The following is a 23,640-nucleotide window of genomic DNA, read 5'->3' as shown; positions in this document are numbered from 1 at the left end:
GTCCATCAATAGAAGGTGGTCTGCATTATCGAATCGAGGTGCACACCATTAAACGGTGATCTGCATCAGCGAGCAGAGGTGTGCAACAATAAATAGTGATCTGCATCAGCGAACAGAGGTATGCATGAATAAAAAGTGCTCCCCATCAGTATAAGGAGGTCTGCATCAGTGAACAGAGGTATAGATCAGTGAAAAGAGGCGTGCATCAATAAACAGTGATCTGCATCAGTGAGCAGAGGTGTGCATCAACAGAAGGTTGTCTGCATCAACGTATAGAGGTGTGCAGAGGTGTACCTTAATAAAGGGTGTTCTGCATACGAGAACAGACGTATGCACCAATAAAAGTTGATCTGCATCAGTATAAGTTGCTCTGCAAAAGCAAATGGCGGCCTGAAACAGTGAATACAGATGTGCATTGATAAAAAGTCATATAAATCAGAGAACAGAGAAGCATATCAATAAAAGGTGTTCTTCATCAGCAAACAGAAGTGTCCTTCAAAAATCGGTACTCTGCTAAGTGAACAGAGAAATGCATCAATACAATTTGATCTGCATCAGTATAAAATAGGCTGCACCAGCAAACAGCGGTCTGTATTAGAAAAACAAGGAGTGCATCAATGCAAGGTGGTCTGACTAAGCAAACAGATGTGTGCATGAAAAAAAGTTGATCTGAATCCACGAACAGGACTGTGAACCAATAAAAGGTGGTCTGCATCAGCTAATAAAGATGTGCATCAATAAAAGTTGGTCTGCGTAATGAAACAGAGATGTGGATCAATAGAAGTTGATCTCCTGGGTCAATAGAAGTTGATCTCTATCAACATAAGGTTGTCTGAATCAGCGAACAGAGATCTGCATCAATAAAGGTGATCTGCATCTGTGTAAGGTGATTTGCTACAGAAAATGAAGGTCTGCATCAGCGAACAAAGATGTACATTGATTAAAGGGTGGTCTGTATCTGCTAACAGTGGCGTGCATAAATAAAAGGTGGTCTTCACCATGAAACGTGTGCATCAATAAAAGGTGGTCCTCATTAGGAGACAGTGTGCATCAATAAAAGGTGGTCTTCTTCAGGAAACAGGTGTGCATCAATAAAAGGCAGCCTGCATATGTGAACCGAGGTATGCCACAATGAAAGGTGGCCGGCGTCAGTATAAAGTATTCCACATGAGCTAAGGAGGTGTGCATCAATAAAAGGCGGTCTGCATAAGCAAACAGGTGTGCCTGAATAAAAGTTGATCTGCATTAGTATAAGGTGGTCTGCATCATCAAACAGAAGTGTGCACCAGTAAACGGCGGCCTCCATCAGCAAACACCACCGTGCATCAATAAAAGGTGTTCTGCATCAATATAAGGAGATGTGTATCAGCAGAAAGCTTCTCGTGCCACAGATGCAACACTTACAGCAGTAAAAGACCAAAGACAGACAGTCTTTTTTCCTATACTTTCGCTTATTCATATCGGAGTCATTTGTTTAGAACATGTATTCTCTTAGCCCTGCCCATTCAGCCCCACTGACACTTCAAGCTGGCAACAGTCAATCATTCAACCTCACTCCATGCACTAAACAGTAATGTCCATTCATGTCATCACTAGCAATAGTGAAATTGGTACGCGCTGTTCAGTGAAAGAACACAGACTCGCCCACTAGAACGCCTGCAGGACAGGCAGATTCCAAAAGCACCACAAGACCGTACAAGTGCTAGAACTGCACTGCGCCAATGCTGGCACCATAAGAAGCGAAGCAGGGTGTGTGTCTTTGTGCTTTGAAGGACCGAGGAACTTTAGAACGGCACCAAGGGCCAGATGTATCATCACGGCCCTTTGCGATTCGGAAATAGCGATTTTTAAGAAATCGCTATTTCCGACTCGCAAAGTGCCATGTATCACATTTGCGAATCGGTAATAGCGATTTCTTAAAAATCGCAAATGCTATTCCCGAATCGCAAATTGCGAGACCGGCCCCATTCGCAGCTATGGGCCTGTTGACCCATATCTGCGAATTTTTTGCATTTCCAAAATTGCGATTTCTGAACCAGAAATCGCAATTTTGGAAATGCAAAACCCCAGGGTGCTGGGGGGCTAAGGCCCTCGCTGCTGCACCCCAAAGTTTTTTTGGGGAACATGTAAGGTGCACACATGCCAAAAGGGCATGTGTGCTTTACATGTACAATTTAAAAATGCATTTTAAATGCATTTTTTAATTTTGCACATGTTTACCACCAAGTTCAACTTGGTGGTAATTAGCGATTCCTAAATTCCAAAATCGCATTTAGGAATTGCTTCATACATGTGCTAAGAAATTGCAAATAAGGAATCCTTATTTGCGATTTCTAATTTAGAGAGTCGCAATTTGCGACTCTCTAAACAGGGTCGCAATTTTAAGGAATCGCTATTTTAGCGATTCCTTAAAATTGCGTTCAGAATGTATTTCATACATTCTGAAATGGCATTTTGCATTTGCAAACGGGCATTCGCACCGTTTGCGAATGCAAAATGCTTTCATACATCTGGTCCCAAATGCCCCCACTATTTGCCAGGTGCCTGCTTGGTCCTCCAAGGAGTAAAATATTGTGCATGTTCCGCATGGTCAGTGCTCCAAGAGTAGCAGGCATCTCTCAGGCCTGCAGACTGCACCCAATGGGTCATCCTTCACCCACTGCAATCCTTAATACTCCGAAAGTATGCTCACTACTCTCCTTTTTCAATTTCAGACTGGCATGATTGTGTTTTGTCAAGTGTGTGGCATATCAAACACTGTTTGCACATTATTGTTGTCAATTCTTGAGAACTGCTTGCCGCTGATCAACCCTTAACTAGGAACAATATATCTGCTCTCGTTGGCCATAGTGGGCAGGCTTCTATCCTAGACACACGAGTCCTTCCTAATGTCGATGACCCTTACAAAAGTGCTGGTCCTCGGAGTCGTGATAAGTGTCTGAACCTACTATTTTATTAGAAAGGCTATTGAGAAAAGTAGTTAGGTTTAAAACGTAATATTTTTACAAGATTAGCAGAGATGTTGCCCTACATTATTTAAAAAAAAATGATATTTCATTTAAAATAGTGCCAAAATAATCGTGACTGCATTTCAGTCACAGGCCTTACAAAGCATGTCAGGGTATGGGCACTATGTTGAGGGTTAAGCATGCATTTTTTTGATTTGATGCATTATTCACCTCCAAGATTGTCCTTGCAGTCAAGTCATCCTTGGCTCTAATTTATATGTCTATTTATAGGACAAAACAAGCTTTCATTTAAGACACTTGGAAGAAGCAATGCTTCCTGAAGGTATCCATGATGACGAACACAAGAGCATAACACAAAGAGTTTCAAGGGATAGGACAGTACACCACATTCACCATCTTGAACAAACTGACATTAGCAATACACCTGACCGCTGAGTTTATTCACCAGATATCTGAGAGCAAATACTAGTGAATTATTTTCTATATGGCGATTTGGATACGTATATGTACAATAATCGATGTGGACAGAAACATAGTTGCAAGCGTGGGAGGAGTGGGAGATGGACTCTTAGCTGCACACACAGCAGTCAGTGTTTTTGAGAATATTAAAGCCTTTGGTTCTCACTACTTGAAATCATTATCATTGACTGTATTACTGGAAGCACTTCAGAATTTGACCCTCCTTAGTTTCTAAGGAGATCCTTCAAGCTGCTATTTTAGACAAACAAAATTGGATAAAAACAAGTTTTTCTAATATCTTCTCCTGGTTCACTGCACTTAAAACAGATTTTTTTTGCCTCTCGGTAAATAGTTTATCTTTTCCCTTATTAATACACTCAGTAAGTGCTGTGGTGCCATGCTAAGGGCCGACTGAGTGCCTGTGAGTATCATCTAACAATATCCAGTGAACAGGTGACTGGGGCGAATAAAGTGAACGCCTCACACCATGTCTAAGCATGGCCTATCACAAACACCCTATTATAGGTAGGGTCGAGGCAAGTTTAAAATAAAAAGTGCAGGTGAACAAGGCCGAGCTTGAAAAACAACTACAAAACATCAAGAAATGAAATTCAAAGTCCAGTTCGAATTTAAAAGAAATTGTGCAAAAACCGAAATAGATCAACTTTTAGCTGCAGTGCCATCTGTCCAAACACACTAACAGCACTTTTTGCAATTTCCTTAAACCGTAGGGATGAGGGGTGTACATAGCGGGGTACATATCCTGAAGCTGCAGTGGCTATTGAAACTTCATCCCTGCTGTGAAGCAGGGGCGCGGCTACTGTTGGTGCAGCAGGTGTAGTGGCGCCGGGGTCCTGAGGGGCACACTGAACCGTGTTAGTTGCTGAATTACGCCACACCTCTTAGCAGTGAAAGGGCCATGGCCTGCACCAGGGCCCATGCCATCCTTGCCACGCTGGTGCGGCGAAGCACCATTTCAATGTCAAACAGTTACAGGTCTGGCTTTACGTCTGCACGTGTAGCGGTCGAAGAAGCCGTTACTCTGACCTCAGCATGCACCAGCATGCCTGGATCTGAGGGCCCTGAAATAGTGAAGGCGCCCACTTGTGTGTTCTCTAGAAGGGAACACAGGAGTTTCTTTCTTGCTGCTGCACTGATGAACAATGTCAGACTCCCGAAGTCCTGTACACAAGCGAGGTGAAGAATGCACCTGTGACTAGAGGAAGACATACGCTGCTTACATCAGTGGTGTAACAAAAGTCACCGCAGTGCGGGGGAGTGGGGCAGGGGCCCACTCAGCACAGTACTCTGGCCTGAGAGCTCCTGAGTGAGTAGGGGGGCGGCAATGTACTCTGCAAGGGGGACCCTCATGTTTCGTTACGCCCCGGACTTACATGCAGACAACAAAAGTAGCTTGGAGTCAACAAAAGAATACGTTTAGAGTAACTGAGGCAAAAGTGTGTGCTTAGTGTACATTGTATCCAGCTGTTCATTTTGTAGCATTGCAATGGCTTTTAAGTATGTAGGGAAGAGATTCTGTAGTAACCCCCCCCTCCCAAGCTAACTCCCAAATCTGAGAAAAATGACACGGCGCATACACGCTGAAAGCAGCTTTTCCAAACGGCAAGAGTTCTTTTAAGTAACTTGAAATAAAACCGCAACAGCACATTAAGTTCTTAGAAATTCTAGCCATGCTTTGAAAAGAACCGGTGCCTCGCAGCATTTCTACTATTGAAAGCACACAAAGGAAGTTATTGCATGCAACACATCAAGGTAGACGAGCTAATCGTGTTTTTTCTTAATTGACATTCTGCTGGCCTAGCTCCACGAAGGAGAAGAGCAGTTTGTTTACCATTAAATTAGGCAGTGGTAGCGCCTTATATTCACGGTGCTTTGAAGCCCTAAAGCGCTTCAGAATACATGTCAATATTGTTGCAGAGAGCATTTCTATTGTAGTAGGACTGCCTCGAAGGCAAGAGAGCAGTCACGCTGAGGCCAGCTCACAGCAACCCCACAGTGGCTGAAAACATGCAAATGGCTCAGTGCTGGACAGCGTACTGTACAGTCCTTAGTACTTCTTTAATAAGTGAGGCATAGGGACTTAGTAAACAAAACCAAGTTCCCTGGGCTCCCTTGTCAGCAAATTAGGCACACACTTTCCGCACCTTTCAAGTCAAGATGACTTCTTTATCTGTCCCTAAATAATACCAAGCATATGGCATGCGTAAAGCATCACTCTGCTCCCACTTTCCTTTCTATGGTCGCTTCCGCGCTGAAGTGCAGGATCTTACAATAAGCCGGCACCCTCCGTAAAGCACTTTAGCCAAGCCGCGAGCCTCTAAAAGCAGATTTACATTCACAGAGAAAGCAGAAACAGATGAAGAACCAACAAGCTTATCCATTTAGCTAAAACCAGTGGCAAGTACGATAAACTAAAGCCAAGAAACAAACGAATTTCGCAACACTTGAGAAGAAAATTAATAGCCTCCGTCCACGCGCCAGGTCAGTCGCCACCAACGACTCCGGCATTTACAATGGTTAGCAACAAAAAGCAGAGAAAATCAATCCATATTCACTTAAGGGCGGGAAATGAAAGGCACCCTTCTGGACCGCAATTACTTTCTGCGAGCGGTGTCGGGAATGAGAGTAAACACGCCGCGGAGAGGGGCAGGCGCCGGCTCGCACCTGCGGGGAGGGACGAACGAGCTCCGCTCAGGTCACACATGTACGTACGGCGGCCGGGGCGCGCCGGGCAACCTCGGCACACCTACCGTCTTCCTTGTCCAGCACCATCATCTCCGGGGCAGGCGATGTCTGGTCCCCAGCAGGCGCTCCACTCCAGGTCGGGTGAGGTGGGGGCTGCTCGGAAGAACAGTGCCAGCTCCCCCTGCTCCGGTGGCTACAGTCGAGCAAATTGTCCTGCAACAGCGAACGAGCTCTAATTACCCGCCGCTCGGCCGGCTTTTAACCCAGATTGCACTCAGCTACAATTACACTCCCAAGTGAAGCACTTTGCGATATCAAACGCAGTCACCTACTTTTGTGCCTTGGAATAACAAGGAAGTAAAGCTGCACTTTAGAGGAGAGGAATCAGATCGGAGACGCGTCCTCGCTTCTCACCTTCCGAGATTGTTCAATTTGCACAGTGTAGTCGGTTTTAATGTAATTGCATCTGTTCAGTCCCGCTTCTTCTGTAACGACACAGTTTTAAAGCTTTTTTTCGAAACCTTTCCCCCTCCCTCTCTCTAATGTGGCTCTCGTCTAAATGTTCAGCGAGGGGACACAACGCACGGCTCCCGTCTGCTGTCGCTCTTCCTCCTAGTCTCGATTTCTGAACGATGCATTATTCCTCCGGAATAAATTCACGTATTTCCCAGAGACCCCGCTCGTTCCTGACAAGGTTTCATGGTAAATGCAAGAGTTTTCAGCTCACTAGCGCCATCTGCCGTTACTCTCACAAACGTACGGCACTGAGTGTCAGCAAAGCGAAGAAATTTGATAATCCGTACACAAACTGGCGTTTTCATACAGCGGGCAATTGTTGGGTAACTATATATTTCGCAAAAGTCTCAATTTCATGTTTGCAACATTTCCTTGCTACTGCCATCACATACTCTTTTCACAATTTTTGAGGTTTGTTTTGTGCCAGTTTGTTAAAATGCTTTATTCTGCAATTAAACCATGCGCCCAATACAGCCTTGTTATTATAGCACATGGATTTTATAGCAAATAAAAGCTTTAATGGGCTGTAAATTTAAGGAATGTTGTATTGGGTCATGCGGGTGCGTGAACACTCATATAGAGAACTACGTGAGTTGCAGTCATGACCATATTGTTTCCTTTTTAATTTGGTCAAATATAATTGTTCCTATTATTATTTCGGTAACTAATTTACAATGCATTATAATAGTCCAGTTGTTTTTGACCAAAGCGCAAACTAAGGGCAGCAAGAATTAACCAGAGGACATTAGAGTGCTTTACTCTAGTACCTGACGTTCATATGTTTAGGATTGGGGACATTATGAGATTTAACCAGAATCGCACGATGTTGAGCTGAGGCAAAATGTTTAACTTGGTTCCCCAGTACCAAGGTAAGGCAATCGTAAGACCACATTTCCTCCTGCCTAGAAGTTCCCGAGCCAACAAATTAACAGGAAGAGCGGAGTCTGACTCAGAGCCAAGGATCGGGCTCGGCTGGAAGATCCAGTGCATCAGCCGAGTCCTGAAAAGATCTGTCATAAAGTAAAGATCATGCACAAATATGATAACGTGCATTCAAATTCAAAAAAGTGTACTTCGTTGATATGCAGATGCGTTTCAGCGCTGTACGTCTGATTCTATCACTGCATGGAGAGGCATTTATTAAAAATAATAGTTTTTAAGCAAGGGCTTAGAAACATTCATGCCCCCTCACCACGATGACAATGCCACAAAGGAACCATGGGCCAGATGTAGGTAGGCTTTTGCACCTCGCAAACGGCGAAAAACGCCGTTTGCGAAGTGCAAAAGCCCTCAAGCGATGCAGAAACACATTTTGCGAGTCGGAACCGACTCGCAAAATGTGTTTCCGACTCGCAAATAGGAAGGGGTGTTCCCTTCCTATTTGCGACTCGCACCGCGATTTAAGTTGATTTGTGACCGCGAAAGCGGTCGCAAATCAACTCGCAGTTACCATCCACTTGAAGTGGATGGTAACTCATTCGCAAAAGGGAAGGGGTCCCCAAGGGACCCCTTCCCCTTTGTGAATGCTCACAAACTTATTTTTTCAGAGCAGGCAGTGGTCCTATGGACCACTGCCTACTCTGAAAAAAACCGAAACTAAAGGTTTCGTTTTTTTTTTTAAGTGCAGCTTACACTTAAAAAAAAAAAAAACTGCTTTGTTGAAAGCAGTCACGAACATGGAGGTCTGCTGACGACAGCAGGCCTCCATGTTTGCGAGTGCCTAGACTCGGTATGGGGCCGCAATTTGCGACCCACCTCATTAATATTAATGAGGTGGGTCTTTGCGACCCCATACCGACTCGCAGAAGGTGTCTGAGACACCTTTCTGCATAACATTTTGCGAGTTGCAAACTGCGAGTCGCTAGTACTCGCAATTTGCAAGTCGCAAAATGTTATTTTGCTACATCTGGTCCTAAGAGTCAAATAATTTGTCACGCTTACCCCATATGTGGCCTAGATTCTTATTATACAAAGAGCAACATTACTGTCTATTAAATCAACCAGCACACATCCTGAATTCACACATTATAAGGTACTCGTATGTGATAATGAAGAAAATGGAGGTTTGGTAAAAAAAATATTTGTTTAGGATTTTACAATTTGGTAAAGGGGGAGCTGGGATTGATCCCAAGTTCTCTGGTTCACATTGTGCAATTCAGCCACTATCTTCATATCTCGTTGTCTTTCATTTTCTCCAATAAAGGTCACTGTTACATCTTTATTGTGAGTTAGAGCGTAGGTGATCGCATAAACTACATGAAAACTCGTCTCGTTTTGGACTCGGAGGTCCAAGATGACCTCTAGCTAAGCCAGCTGGATCGAGCCTGGCTCCAGCTTTCTGTTACTTTCTCACCTCTACTTGTGCCCGTCCGTTCCTGGGCCAAAGCCTGCCAGCGTTGCGTCTGACAAGGTTTCCCTCTGGGGCTCTGGGAAACTTTCACCAAAAGTTATTCTTCAGAGGAGTCAGGCATTTATCGTCTACAATGATTAATGGTTACCAATAGGGTTAGGAGTTAGGTTTGGCGCCTACCTTTAAGGTTAAATCCTAGGGTTATGATATAGGATTACAGTTTAGGGTTATTGTCTAAATATGTTTTCCATTACAATAAAATGCTGTAGAATCTTTTACAGAAATCCATAGGTCTTAGCAGAGATACTGATGGTTAGCTACTGAGTTAATCTATACCTCATGGCCTGCCACAACACCAAGACATGTTGTTTTCTATTAAAAAGTGAATACATTTTATATGACACTCATATTATATTTGCTTGGTTGAAACACTCAATGGTGTGGAGGCAAGTATTTGTGTGGCAGAAGAGATTGGGCCTGCATATACTGTTACTCAGCAGAAAACAATGATATGGTAACAGTGTGCCGGGGCAAAGCCATTTTTCAAGACTTTTCCCATGTCCACTCCATTTCTTGTGCATATGATTATCCTGCCAATTAGAATTCATGTTCCTAAAAATGGAAATCCATCGTACTGTAGAGTTCTGCTACAGTATCACAATTAGCTATCAAGATAGTGTGGAAGCACACCGCCTCACATCCAATTTGGCAGCATTACAGCAACCCCAGATGAAAGTTTTCTGCTCTCTACTGATGAAGGATGAAATCCAGAAACATATGCATGTGTCTAGAGCCATATGCACCAACATTGGTGAAAAACTACAGTTATTTTTGAAGTAAGCGCTAATTTTGTCCCGCATTTACCATAATGCATTGGGGTGAACTGTGCTGGGATGTGAGCCAGTGTACTCCCATCACACCTTCTAGTTATGGATGCTGCTTATTTTAGGTCGGTGCTGATTTAATCATTGCACTGCTCAATATGACCCACTGATGGCATGCATTTCAGGTTGCAGCAAAAATACCCAAGGATGTTGCCACATGTGCCAAGGAGTTGTCAAAATATGAGGATGCTACAAAATGCATGACAGGTGCTGCAGTATGTACCAGGGTGATTCTTGATATACCAGGGTGCCCTTTTATATGGGGCGATGCAAGCTGTCACTCATTAGGTATGAGTGTTGCTCTGTATTTTAGTGCACTGCCCAGTGTGTGAAGTGTGGTGCTCAAATATGCCAGGACACGTCTCAAAATTGTCAAGCTGATTATCAAATGAATCCACGGGCATTTTTGATAGAGTGATGGTAAAATATGCCCTCATTCTGCTAAATGTGTTAAATGGAATGCAGCGTGACATCTGCTTGCTTCAGAATCCATCGGGTGTGCTCAGAACGAGCGTAAACTGTCACTTATATTCCAGTTGTTCGTCCCTCCCCCACTTCAGTGTCTCTTGTGTAGTTTGGTGGTCCTAAAACCAGATAGAGTTCACTGATTCAGTCTGTGGGGACAGCACTACTATACTAGAAGTAGAAGATGGGCTTTAATAGATGCCGCCTGACGGTTTCTATTGCATAAACAGTGGGTGGCCCAGAATCAACCAGCGAAATTTAGCTAATTCAAATATGTGGATCTCAAACAAAACTAACCAACCGTTATCTATTATTGCTTCTTAATTGTTAAATCGAGCTTTTTCTGTGGACTCCAACTTAAAAGAGGTTGTTGAGATATGTTCTACAATTAATAATATATCTTTCTGATCATGTTGACCCCTTAAAGGTGATGGACCATCAATTGTTAAATTCAAGAACGGTAGTTTAATATGTCAGATGGGTTTATTTAGCTATTCTGGCAGTTTTTTGTTCTTAGATGGACTGGGCTATGCATGTCTCTTTTAAAGTCATTATGACTTTCAAAATGAAGCAATAAACACCTAATACAGATTTCCTATCCTCTGGTTGGCAGATTAGTGAAAACAATATGCCTCTCCTTTGAGATTTATGACAGTTCAATAATGGTCCGTGTGACACCAATAGACTCAATCAGTTTACTTCTTTCTGGAGTGTAAGTTTTGTTTCAGTTTTTCCCAGTATAAGGAAAATCCCTTGCCTACATGCTCTATCTGCCATGGACTTGCCTGCTGGATCCTTTTCGCAGCAGGTACTGTTCAGGCTCTGCAACGCTGTCACATTTGTTGTCAAACTTTCTTCTGGTGCCCAATCAGCCACAATAATACTCTTCTAAGGCCCCCAGGGCTTCAGGGGAGGGCACATAGAAACTTTCACAATATGAGGCAAAGGTCTCATAAAGCTGGAATTGCACGGAAGGTGAGCCAACTGACCTATAAAGTTGACTCATTTTCTTGGATAGGGTGCAAGATAGAGAAGATCCTGTTCTTCAGGGCTCCTCTAAGGAAACAAACAGAAGATCCAGTCAACTTCTGTTTTCTGCTGATCAAGAAAGTGTTCCAAGAGGGTGCCTTTGGGTGCCACATTTATGTCTGGCACTAGCTAGTGGGTGGGAATGACTCATGGGTATACACAAGAATTGTCCTGGCATCCTGTTTTCTTCATTTCAAGTGCGCCAAAGTGGTACATGGGTCTCAAACAGACCTATCAGGCAGGATATGACAATTGTGCCAACAGGGCACCCCAGCCCCCGGCCTGAATATTCTGCTGAGCTCAGAGGTCTAGTCCTGGCCCATTCAGGTCAAACTGTTGTGTAGCTCCTAAGAAGAATTTCATACCTTGTTCGCATCTCAGTCAGGCCAAGTACAACCTGAGATTTGCTGGCGAAATAATGCAAATTAGCCTCCAAGAGTTTCAGCCAGGGCAAATGTAACTTTCTAAATGTTATTTCTGAGATTTTTCAAAGATCCCACATCCCCATTGAATTGGAATTTAAATAATTTTTGAAGATTGTACTTTAATATTTTTCTAGCTAGTCCCATGCTAGAGACAGAGCATTATTTTTTCAGTCTGTTCTTCGGTTTTCTACACAGAAGAGCTAGGCCTGCCACAGTGAAAATAGGATTTGGGCCATGTCACTGTAGAAACATGGTCATGTTAATTTTTTACATATTTTACTTTCAAATACCATGCACCCTTCCTTGTGGGCTATAGGGACTCTTTAGGGGTGGCTTATTCATATTTCAGTGAGAGGTCTCTACCTGTCAAATAGGGATATTTTGACAGGCAGAGCTGCAGTTTATACTGCTGCCGTGGGGCAACACAAGGTAGACCAGTAGCGATGTTTACACAGCCATTGTAGTTGATGCCACAATAGGTTCTGCAGTCCACAAGTACATTCTAGGCCCTGGACACACTTTCTACACCATGTACAAGGGATATACAGGCAAGTTAATCAGGAATAAACCTATTTAACAATGTCTAAAGGGAGAGCACCAGCAATTTCAATTCTGGTTAGGAGGAGAAAAGTGCACAGAGTTATAAACTAGTGTCCAGAAAGAGGAAAAAGTTCTGGGGGACCACACAGAAAAGGCATATTTCCTACACAATAATAATGTTTCAAACCACCCATCTAGTCAACTCCATTATCATCAGCCATGAGATAAAATCCACTAGCTTTGAGAATTCCATGTACAATTACATATGTGTTTTAGTAATAACTTTGACACTGCTTGAATCTTCACAAAATTTTCCAAAAAACAATGGACTTCACTTCAGTTAATGTCTGGAAAGTTTCACAGTGATCCATCAAGCAGGGGCCAAGAAAAAGGGGGGTCCCAAAACACGTTTTCCCCATTTGCTTTTCCATAGGGATTTTGAATGGCGATAGCACCAAAATAACTGGAAAGAATTACACCAAATTTGGCAGAAAGGTAGCTCTTGGCCCAGAAAGAGACCTTTTTGTTATTTGGTGTAAATCCATTCAGTAATTTGAGAGAAATTAAAGGAAATTTAAATTTGCATATAGAGGAAAGCAAAGGATTTGTGACCCCTCCCGATCTCGTGCTGAGATCTGATTGGCTGACAATACTTCAATAAGGAAGTGTTGTCAGCCATGATGGGACTCGGCTGGAGCTGAGTCCCAGACAAAAGGTCAAAAATAAAGAAAAGGGGCCAGGGTAGAGTCACACTGACCACTTAGCTCTGGTGGTAGCATCCCAGAGGGACCCCCCTCCTTGGCTAAAAAGCATTTGTTTTTTAGTTTACGGCATGAGTCACAGTGGATAAGTGGATCCACCATAAATAAAAAAATAAAAACTAAGTGCATGCTCACGTGCTTTATCTTTTTTAAACCACCGGGTGGGCCAAGTCCCGGGGGCATATTTATCATAATGTGGGTGGGAGCCACCAACCCACCACCCCCTGCCCGGGGACCGCCACCTCTCCTGGGCCTATAGCTAATATGTGGGGGGGCACTCACCCCCGCTGTCTCGGGGACCACCACCTCCCCCGGGCTTTCATGTTATATGGTGAGGGGGGATGTGCATCCCACCGCTGCCCACTACCTCCCCGGGAGAAATATTAAAAAAAAGAAAAGGGGTCTGTTTCAGACCCCTAAGTCCTGGGGACCACAACCTTGAGGAGCCACTGATGGCCCTTTGAATGCCACCCACCAGGGCCCTGCTATGTCCTGGGGTTTCCATCTCTGGTACATAGCTATTTGCTGTGGCTTAGCTGCAGCTTTGACAGCTGCAGCCAAGTCACAGCAAATGCTCTGCTTTCTGACAGCAGGACCTGTCAAAACAGGGCCGCTGTCAGAAAGCGGATTTTTAATCTCTGTTCCCTGCATGCAGATATGCGGATATACCTTAGGGCACAAGTTATAGTTAGTTGAGGTAACTAACTATAACTGGAGAATTTCTATTTTTATATATATATATATATATATATATATATTTATATATATATATATATATATATATATAAAATACATATATATATATATATATATATATATATATATATATATATATATATATATATATATATATATATATATATATATATATATTTCCTCCAGAAAACTGTGGTTTGCTGGCCTGCACCTGATCGCCGGTTGTGCATGGATCACCGGTGATCAGGTGTAGGCTGACAAATCGCATTTTTCCTGGAGGAAGTATAGAGGTCAGTGTGCCCCCATACACAGACTGGCTAAATGAAGATGAGGTGGCGGCTGAGGGAGGGGCAAGGGTTTGGCACTGAGAGTCCTAGGACTCTCTTGGCAGAGACTTTTCTTTCCCTGTGGTAAGCTGCCCTCCTCGCCCGAGGATAACAACCGATGTTTGGAGCCAGGCACCTTAATGGCATTTGCCGAGCAGTGGGGACTGGAGAGCTTTACATTTTTGGCAGTTTGTATTTAAAAATAATTTCAAACAAGTAATTAATATGTCCTGCACTAGCATCAACTGGCTGTGTGCATTGATTAGGGGGTGAAACACTTTTTACATCAACTGATTGAAAGAAACTTACATTTTTACCGAAATACAGAGATGATTTGAAATGTGTAGAGAGTGAACAATGCTGTTGGGCACAGGGGAGTTTTGTGGATCCATTGTTTCTAATTGAGGTTTGGGAATAGAGGACAGCATAGTTGGTATTGAAGAGCCGTTTTGTTTGCTTACATGTTTTAAATTCTGCTAATAACATTTCCTCGGGTGCAGCTGCAGATTAATTGAAACTTTAACTTGACTACTGTGAATTGTGCATTTTAGGATTTGTGCAATTGACTTCATTTTCATCTGTTGAGTTGAGAAGAAATTATACTCACCCATTCAATATTCAAATACAAGTGACTTAACCCTATTGGTGTGCACACTACCTCCCAAGTGCGGGTCACGACCAGTGGCCAACACCAGGGAGGGGATTAATAATTAATAATTAAAAATCCTCCGGTACAATGCCTCGGAGGATTTTCTTTTTTTATTACCCTGGGAAACGCGGAAGAACTTCCAGGTCTCCCCCTGCACCCCCACCTGCCCCTCTGTGACGTCACCACGCCGCGAGGAGCGCTGACGTCACATTTTTCCCCACCGGAGCAGCAGAGGAGCAGGTAAGCATCCTCTCCCTACTCCGGTGGGGAAAAAAAGGCCAAAACAGCCTCCCCAGATGCCAGGGACGCATTGATGGAAAGGGGAGGGTCTCCTGGCACAGTTTCCTAGCCATTGATTGCAGCCACACTGCGATCCATGGCCAGGAAACTCCCCTAGGATCCAGGGATCTTGTTTGAAGGGGTCAGCCCCCGTTTAAATGGGCCAGTCCCCCGTAGGGGCATAATTATAAAAATAAATAAGTTGGGGTTCTTCTGGGGGACGATTGCGCTCCCCCAGATAATTAAATAAATATAACAAATAAAAAAAATGGCGGGGTCGGCCCTTCCTACATGGACGTAATTTTAATGCAATAGTTTTCCCTGGCTGGGCGATTGCGTCCCCCCATGGAATATTTCAAAGAAAAAAAAGAAAATGTTGGGGTCACGATCGGCCCCAGGGAAAGCACACGTGCATAAAAAAAAGTGATGTAGAGAGCCAGTCTCTTTTTATATACGTATCAAATTTATAAACATATATATATTTATGTATATATATATATATACATATATATATATTCACTAAACGGCTGGTGCTGATGTGGGGGTTAACGGCCAAACTCCCATAAATCTTTTTCAACAAGGATGAAACATCGCACTCCAGGAAGTCTGTTCATTAGCTTATTTAATGAATTATAGTATGTGCTCCAGCCAACTAAAGCATTTAGACCAACAAAGGTCTTGATCACAGGTCCTTTGTCGGTCGAAAAGCGTTAGGTGGCTGGAGCACATACTATAATTCATTAAATAAGCTAATGAACAGACGTCCAGGAGTGCAATGTTTCATCCTTGTTGAAAAACAAACATATATATATATATATACATATATATACATATATATATATATATATATACATATATATATATATATAAATATATATATATATATATGTGTATATATATATATATATATATATATATATATATATATATATATATATATATATGTATATATGTGAGACAAATCTCGATAGATATGTATGTGTATGTATTTGTGTGTATGTATAGAAATATATGTATGGTAATCTGTGAGCAAGGAGCTTTGGCTCCGAAACGCGTTAGGTTTTCTTTTTTGCTCGTGTTGCCGGTAAAGTAATAAATGTGTTTGCGCATTTTGAGTCACAGCTCGTTGGTTTTGTTATTCCGAGGTTCCTTGGAAATTCCTTGGATGTGCTGAACAACGTTTTTGTTGGTATATATATATATATATATATATAAAATATATATATATATTTTTTACATGTGTTGTTTTCCAGGAGCAACAATCTGCCCCTCAGGGAAACCACACATATATAAAAGTGATATATATATCAAAAACGCTGAATTCCAGCCTCTTAATGGCGGTGAGTCCACAGCAGGGTAGCGAGCCCTTTCTTATCCCAACAACGCATTGCCAAAACACACGAGCAACCTCGGCATTAAAAAAAGCAAAGTACCTTGACTCTCATTTCACCAGCGTGTTTATTTAAAGTACAGCAAAGAACAACTCAACCAGGAGGATTAAATCTTGATGAAGAACAATCAGTACATTTGGGATAAAATATAAAATGATAAAAAATATTGAATATAAATATTTCTTGAACAAATTGAATATTTTTATCAGCTAGGCTTTTAGATATATTTTTTGAATATTTTTAGAATTTTGAAAAACTGTTGTTGAAAAATGTGCATTTCAAACTTATTGATGCTAGTTATGCTAGATATTCAATCAGGTTTATATTGCACATTTATTTAGAAGTTGTATGTTCAAATTTTGATCATTTGTGTTTTTCTTTTATTTATTAGGGTGACATTGTGGCAATGGAGTCATATTGATAAAATCAAAAGAGCTATGATATCGAAGAACTGGTCAGTGTAGCATTAAATTGATTTTGAAATAGAATCTTGAAGTAAAAAACTTTCTATATATTTATAGATGAAATATTTTGAAATGTGTATTTCATTGAGGTCATATTGTATAAAGGGGTTCTCATGATGGTAGTGCGACCATTAGCATCAATATTGAGTGACAGTATATTTGGTTTAAACTGAAGCAGTTTTATTTAAAGTAATTAAGTAGTATATTTCCTAATCTATTGCAAAGATGACAATTTTGCTGTTTTGTATAAATGCTGAGTTAGAAACAATGGGATTTCAGTACATTTAAAGATGGCCAAAATGATTACACACAAGAGAAGAAAGTTTGATTAGCTCATTGTGTGTGTCTCCATGGAGAATGTAAGAGTATGTTAAATTTAGTCACTGACTCGTAATCGCACATTTGTAACCTGTGAGCAAGGAGCGGAGGCTCCAGAACGCGTCAGGACTTTTCTTTGCTGTACTTTAAATTAACACGCTGGTGAGATAAGAGTCACGGTACGTTGCTTTTATAATGCTGAGTTTGCTCGTGTGTTTTGGCAACGCGTTGTTGGGATATATATATATATATATATATATATATATATATATATATATATATATATATATATCAGCATACCATTCCTTAGATGTCTTCAGGAACCACCACACTCCGGGATCTCATATTTCCAAAATTCTTTTATTTAGGCTCCATTCAATTCGTTTTCAGCACAAAAACCACCTGCCCTACGTGTTTCGGTCTGAAGGACCTTGATCACGGGCATTTCCGGTTGTGGGTTCATGTTTACAAATTTATGCCCCCAGTAACAAATTTTAGCACAACCCATTTTCAAATACAAGCTTAAGCTGCTCATCTCTACTTCTAAAATTGAACAACTACAATGTGGCCATGTAATGTATATGTATATATATATATATATATATGTACATATATATATATATATATATATAGAGAGAGAGAGAGATAGAAATAGATCTGTCTTTTGTCTAGTGGCAGTTTTGACGCCATAAAGTAGCGCAGATGGTTTATTTGCCTGCTGCAAAGGATATACATGTATATGTATTTAACTGAGTGGATTAGTAAAGCAAGGCATTACCTGCACTTTAAAACAAATGAAATGTATGTGCGAGGGGGACTATGGAGATATGAGGGGCACTTTTGCTGGGTGGTACTGAGGGAATTAGAAGAGGAGGTCATGGGAGGCAGAGCACCAAAAATGACTGTCGCACTGGGTGCCACCAGCGCTAAAGGCTGCGATGATGGGTATGTGGTAAGGCGAAGTAATACTGTGTCTTTTTTGTTTTTTTCAGTGTCTTCAGAGAATCTGCCAAATCGGAGAAGAGGTAAAGGTAAGGTGACGACATATACTATTGGACAGATCACACACACCCGCAAGCAATTTTGTAGCTCTATCTGCCTTCTACAAAGGCTAGTACTTTAGAGGGACAGTTTAGCTAGTAGCCGAGATGGCATCTCGTTGGATGACTGCTGCTGAAGCCCTAACTCAGGTTATGGAGCATAGTTCTGAGGCAGGATCAGAGACTGAGACAGCATCTGAGGGAGAGGACAATGGGGCATAATCTGGGAGTGATTTTTCAGTTCTCGGAGTCCCATCCAATGACACCTCTTCCAGTAATTCTGAAGGAGACAATGACGACAGTCATGCTATCCCTTCGCAAGCACAGTCTGTGCAGTGGGACATCATTGGGTTAGCCGAACCCAGAGAGCAGGTGCATGCGGCCACAAGCACAGCAAGAGTGCTCTCTTAGCAGCCCCCTGTTTAGTTTAGCCCCAAATTCCACCTTTCACTGGTGACGATGGATGTAAAGTCGATATGACCAACTTTTTGCCAGTCGACTAAGTCTATCTATTTTTGGATGTTGACTTCCTTCAGGAAATTGTGCAGCAAACAAAATTGCGTGCAGACCAATTTCTGAGGGAGCATGGAGGCACTCTAGGGCCCCGTTCTTGGGCACGCCAGTGGACTCCCACTTCGATGGCAGAGTTGAAGATATTTTTGGGCCTTATACTCAAAATGGGGTTAGTGCAGAAACCCACCTTGCAGTCCTACTGGACGACTTGCACAGTTTGGGTAACCCCCATCCTAGCACCATACATGAGCAGAGATTGTTTTTTACTACTGCAGCGCATGTTGCATTTCAATGACAATTCTGCACCATTGCCCCGGGACCATCCAGACCATGACAGGTTGTTCAAAATTCGGCCTGTCGGGGAACATTTGTCTGTCAGGTTTCCAGAGATCTATATTCCTGGAAAGAATATAGCAGTTGATGAGTCCTTGATCCTGTACAAAGGACGGCTGCTATTCAGACAGTACTTTGCCAGCAAAAGAGCTTGCTATGGCATAAAGCTGTACATGCTGTGTGAGAGCTCTTCTGGCTATGTGTACAGCTTGAGAGTGTATACAGGGAAGGACTCTACCCTAAACCCTGTAGGTTGCCCTCCCGCATTAGAGGTCACAGGTAGGATTGTAGGGGTCACAGGTAGGATTGTAGGTAGAAGCCACTCCTTCATAAAGGTTATAACTTTTATGTGGACAGTTTCTATACAGGAGTAGAGCTGTTCATTGAGCTCTACAAAGCTGTCACTGTGGCCTGTGGTACAGTTCATTGTAGCCACAAAGGATTCCTGCAGGAGCTTGTTTACAAGAAGCACCGGAAATCCCATAGTACTGCATTGTGTTCCAACTAACTGCTTGCAGTCAAGTTCTTGGATAGGCATGATGTATGTATGCTCACTACAATTTATGATGAGAGCACTTCCCCCATCATGGTGTGGTGTCAGATGGCAGAAGTCCACAAGCCCATCTGTAAACTTGATTACAATACGTACATGGGCGGACTGGACAAGAACGACCAGGTTCTTCAACCATACAATGCGTGTCGTAAAACTCACACTTGGTACAAGCATCTGTTTACCCACCTGATCTAGATCAATCAATCAGGGATTTGTAAGGCACACTACTCACCCGTGAGGGTCTCAAGGTGCGGAGGAGGGGAGGGGGAGAAGGTGGGGGAGGAGGAGCTGCTACTGCTCGAACAGCCAGGTCTTGAGAAGTTTCCTGAAGGTAAGGAAGTCTTTGGTCTGGCGCAGGAGGGTGGGAAGAGTGTTCCACATTTTGGCGGTGAGGTACAAAAATGATCTACCGCCAGTTGTAGTTCTGCGGACATGTGGGACGGTTGCGAGGGCGAGGTCGGTGTAGCAGAGATGCCAGGTCGGGGTGTAGAAGGAGAGTCGTCTGTTGAGGTATTCTGGTCCGGTGTTGTGCAGTGTTTTGTGAGCGTGGGTGAGGAATTTGAAGGCGATTCTCTTGTTGACTGGGAGCCAGTGTAGGTTTTTCAGGTGGTCTGTGATATGGCAGTTGCCAGGGACGTCCTGGATGAGGCGTGCGGAGGCGTTCTGGATGCATTGCAGCCTCTTTTGGAGTTTGGCCGTGGTTTCTGCGTAGAGGGCATTGCTGTAGTCCAGCTTGCTGCTTACGAGGGCGTGGGTGACTGTTCTTCTGGTTTTGGTGGGAATCCATTTGTAGATCTTTCGGAGCATGCAGAGGGAGTTGAGGCAGGAGGAGGAAATGGCGTTGACTTGCTGGGTCGTGGATAGTGAGGGGTCCAAGATGAATCCTAGTTTGTGTGCATGGTCGGTGGGAGTCAGAGCGGTTCCAAGAGTGGCAGGCCACCAAGAGTCATCCCATGCAGAGGGGGTGGAGCCGAAGATGAGGACTTCCGTTTTGTCGGAATTGAGTTTGAGGAAGCTGCTCTTCATCCATTCAGCAATGGCCTTCATTTCTTCGTGGAGGTAGGTCTTGGCGGAGTCCTTGGTGAAGGAGAGGATCAGCTGGGTGTTGTCGGCGTATGAGATGATGTTGAGGTTGTGGGATCGGGCGATGTTAGCGAGCAGCCATGTAGACTTTGAAGAGGGTCGGCTGAGGGACGAACCCTGCGGTACGCTGCAGATGATTTCGGTGTCCTCCGAGCGGAATGGGGGTAGACGGACTCTCTGGGTCCTACCGGTGAGAGAGGAGGTGACCCAGTCCAGGGCTCTGTCATGGATTCCAGCATTCCTGAGGCGTTAGCGTAGGGTGTGGTGGCAGACGGTGTCAAATGTGGCAGAGAGGTCCAGGAGAATGAGGGCCGCGGTTTCGCCGCTGTCCAATATAGTTCTGATGTCGTCGGTGGCAGCAATGAGGGCGGTTTCAATGCTGTGGTTGCTGCAGAATCCAGATTGGGAAGGGTCCAGAGTGTGGTTCTCCTCTAGGAAGTGGATTAGTTGTCTGTTGATGGCCTTCTCGATGACTTCTGCCGGGAATGGGAGCAGGGAGATAGGTCGGAAGTTCTTGAGGTCCTTTGGGTCTGCCTTGGGTTTTTTGAGGAGGGCGTTGATCTCAGCGTGTTTCCAGCTCTCCGGGAAGGTGACGGACTCAAAGGAGCTGTGGATGACCTTCCGTAGTTGGGGTGCGATGACGGAGCTTGCTTTGTTGAGGATGTGGTGAGGGCAGGGGTCAGATGGAGAGCCGGAGTGGATGGTGTTCATGATTTCGATGGTGTTGTTGTCATTGACGGGGGTCCAGGGGAGCAGGAGGTTGGTCAGAGGTGAATCTGTGGTGTTGGTGGTTGTCGGGGAGTCTGGGTGCTGAAGCTGTCATGGATGTCTGCATTCTTGCGGTGGAAGTAGGAGGCTAGGAAGTCGCAGAGGTCTTGGGATGGTGGTATGTCATTGGCGCTGGAGCTGGGGTTGGAGAGTTCCTTCACAACGTTGAAGAGCTCCTTGTGGCTGTGTGCATTGTTGTTGATTCGGTCTTTGAAGGCGGTTCTTTTGGCAGCTCGGATGAGTTGGTGGTGTAGATGGCAACATACAATGCGTATGTTGTTTACCGTCAGACAACCACAGGAAGACTCATGACTTTCCTTGACTTCCAGTTATCTGTAATAGAAAGCCTCACTCCTGTTATAGAAGCAGGAGCAGCCTCCACCTCATATGTTCTGGAGGATGTGGCAAGGGTGCAGGAGAGACACTTTGGTGATCGCATTCCTAAAACATCCAAAAAGGATTGTCTATGTCGTCGCTGTAAAGTGTGCTCGAAGCATGGAAAGCGGCAGGAGAGTCGGTATTACTGTCCCCGTGCCCATCTCAATCAGGCCTCTATGTCCCTACTTGCTTCACGTTGTATCATACTAAAGGAAAGTTCTGGGAAATTGACTGAGGTGGAGCTGCCGTTTGGTAATCCTTTCAGTGTCTGTGCATGGATACCGAACGTCCATGGGCCACTCCTTCATTAGGCAAGCAGCCACAAAATTTGACTTCATCTACTTCAGGAAATCATGGACTTCTTTATGGCCTGCTTGACACCTACATTCACCATCAGACCGTGGTATGTGTTCTGTTCAATTAACGTGCATTATAGTCCTCATACTGCACATACTAGTGGACAGAACATTTGCCACATTGTCACGGAGTACCCTGTGTGGCAAAATGTTAAAGGCATGACTGAATTTTGAAGTACTTGTTAGGGAACTTATTTATGCTTCACAAGGACCACCATGATTGCCAACGAGAACCAGAGTAAGTGTAACAAGTCAAACAAATGTCCTGTTGGACAAATTCACCAACATTTCTACTTATTTGAAAGTGTGCAAACACCGTTTGTAGCTTCACTTTCAAAGCAAAAGTAGAAGTGTTGGTGAATGAGTCCCACAGGATATTTGTTTGACTTTTTACTTTAGAGACCTTAGGATTTCTTCACCACCATGTCTGCCTTAGCTTCAACAGTAGATATGCTCGCTCAGTTTGAGGGATAGGCCTCCCAAGGCATACTCGGACACCCCCAACTTGCATCCACAAACTAATATAGGTTAATTTGCCAATTATACAGGATTAGTCAGGACTCTGATGAGGACAGACACAAATGGGTAAGGAAAGCCTACAGTAGGTGTGCCTTCATAGGGATATTGCACAGGTAGAAGGCAGATAGTAAAGGTAGTACAGATATACATCATCTACACCTATGGATTCAAACCCAATCCCAGCACTGAAGGACAATGACACATATGGGTCAGTGTTTGACCTGCTTTTCATGTTCATCCTCCATCAGAACTTAGTAGATGTTCAATTTGCTGTATGATAAGTGCATTGCAGTCACAGCACTGCACATCATGTTGGCTGGGACATATGCTATGTTCTCATGTACTCCCCTGTGTGCCAAACACTATCCTTTTTCATAGCCTATGACCTTCTCTTTAGGGAACATCACGAGAATTCCTCAGCATGTCTGCCTTAGTTTCAAAGGTAGATATGCTTCCTCAGTTCGAGGAACCCCTTTGTACGGCATACTCGGACACCCCGAACCTGCATCCACAAACTGGAAGGAGTTGGAGTTAGCACAGTGAGTGTGCTAAAGGCGCATGAAAAACATGTCTTCCTGAACCTCGAGTGGCTGTCATGGGAGTCTTTAGCAAAGGTTTGTTACGCATGCCCTCGGTAATGTTCAGGAAGAAGGAGGAGGTTACTTGACAGGTGGTAAAATGTAGTCAAACATATTCCGTCCTGTGGCGTATGAATGTGATGTCCCCTTGTCTGGCAGCGGTAAGTTAATGTGAGTGCAGTGATTGGTTGGATTGGGTCCATGGCCGGCGGTATGAAAGGGTTGTTTGATGTGCATGAATGGCGTGTGAATGGACCATAAAGAGGTTAGTGCCTGGACGCGGCTTTATGGC

At 43.6% G+C, this 23,640-nt stretch overlaps 1 protein-coding gene across 10 annotated transcripts in view; it reads right to left on the bottom strand.

Annotated features, from left to right (window-relative positions):
* LMO1 (LIM domain only 1) overlaps positions 1-23,640 on the bottom strand; it is a 514,229-nt gene that overhangs the window by 374,477 nt on the left and 116,112 nt on the right. The window contains exon 1 of one of the 10 annotated variants that reach the window (XM_069223672.1): positions 6,200-6,779. The exons of 6 other annotated variants lie outside the window; for them this stretch is intronic. In XM_069223672.1, coding sequence (XP_069079773.1) covers positions 6,200-6,224 — 25 coding nt within the window. In that variant the 5' untranslated portion in view covers positions 6,225-6,779. Of the gene's footprint in view, positions 1-6,199; positions 6,780-23,640 lie in introns of those variants that run through there. 3 more of the 10 variants (XM_069223673.1, XM_069223679.1, XM_069223676.1) reach the window with 3 other exon arrangements.

This window comes from Pleurodeles waltl, chromosome 3_1, assembly GCF_031143425.1.
Source record: "Pleurodeles waltl isolate 20211129_DDA chromosome 3_1, aPleWal1.hap1.20221129, whole genome shotgun sequence".
In the NCBI taxonomy this organism is placed as follows: Eukaryota; Metazoa; Chordata; class Amphibia; order Caudata; family Salamandridae; genus Pleurodeles; species Pleurodeles waltl.
The sequence above is the reverse complement of the archived record's forward strand: the minus strand, read 5'-3'. Positions and strand labels throughout refer to the sequence as shown.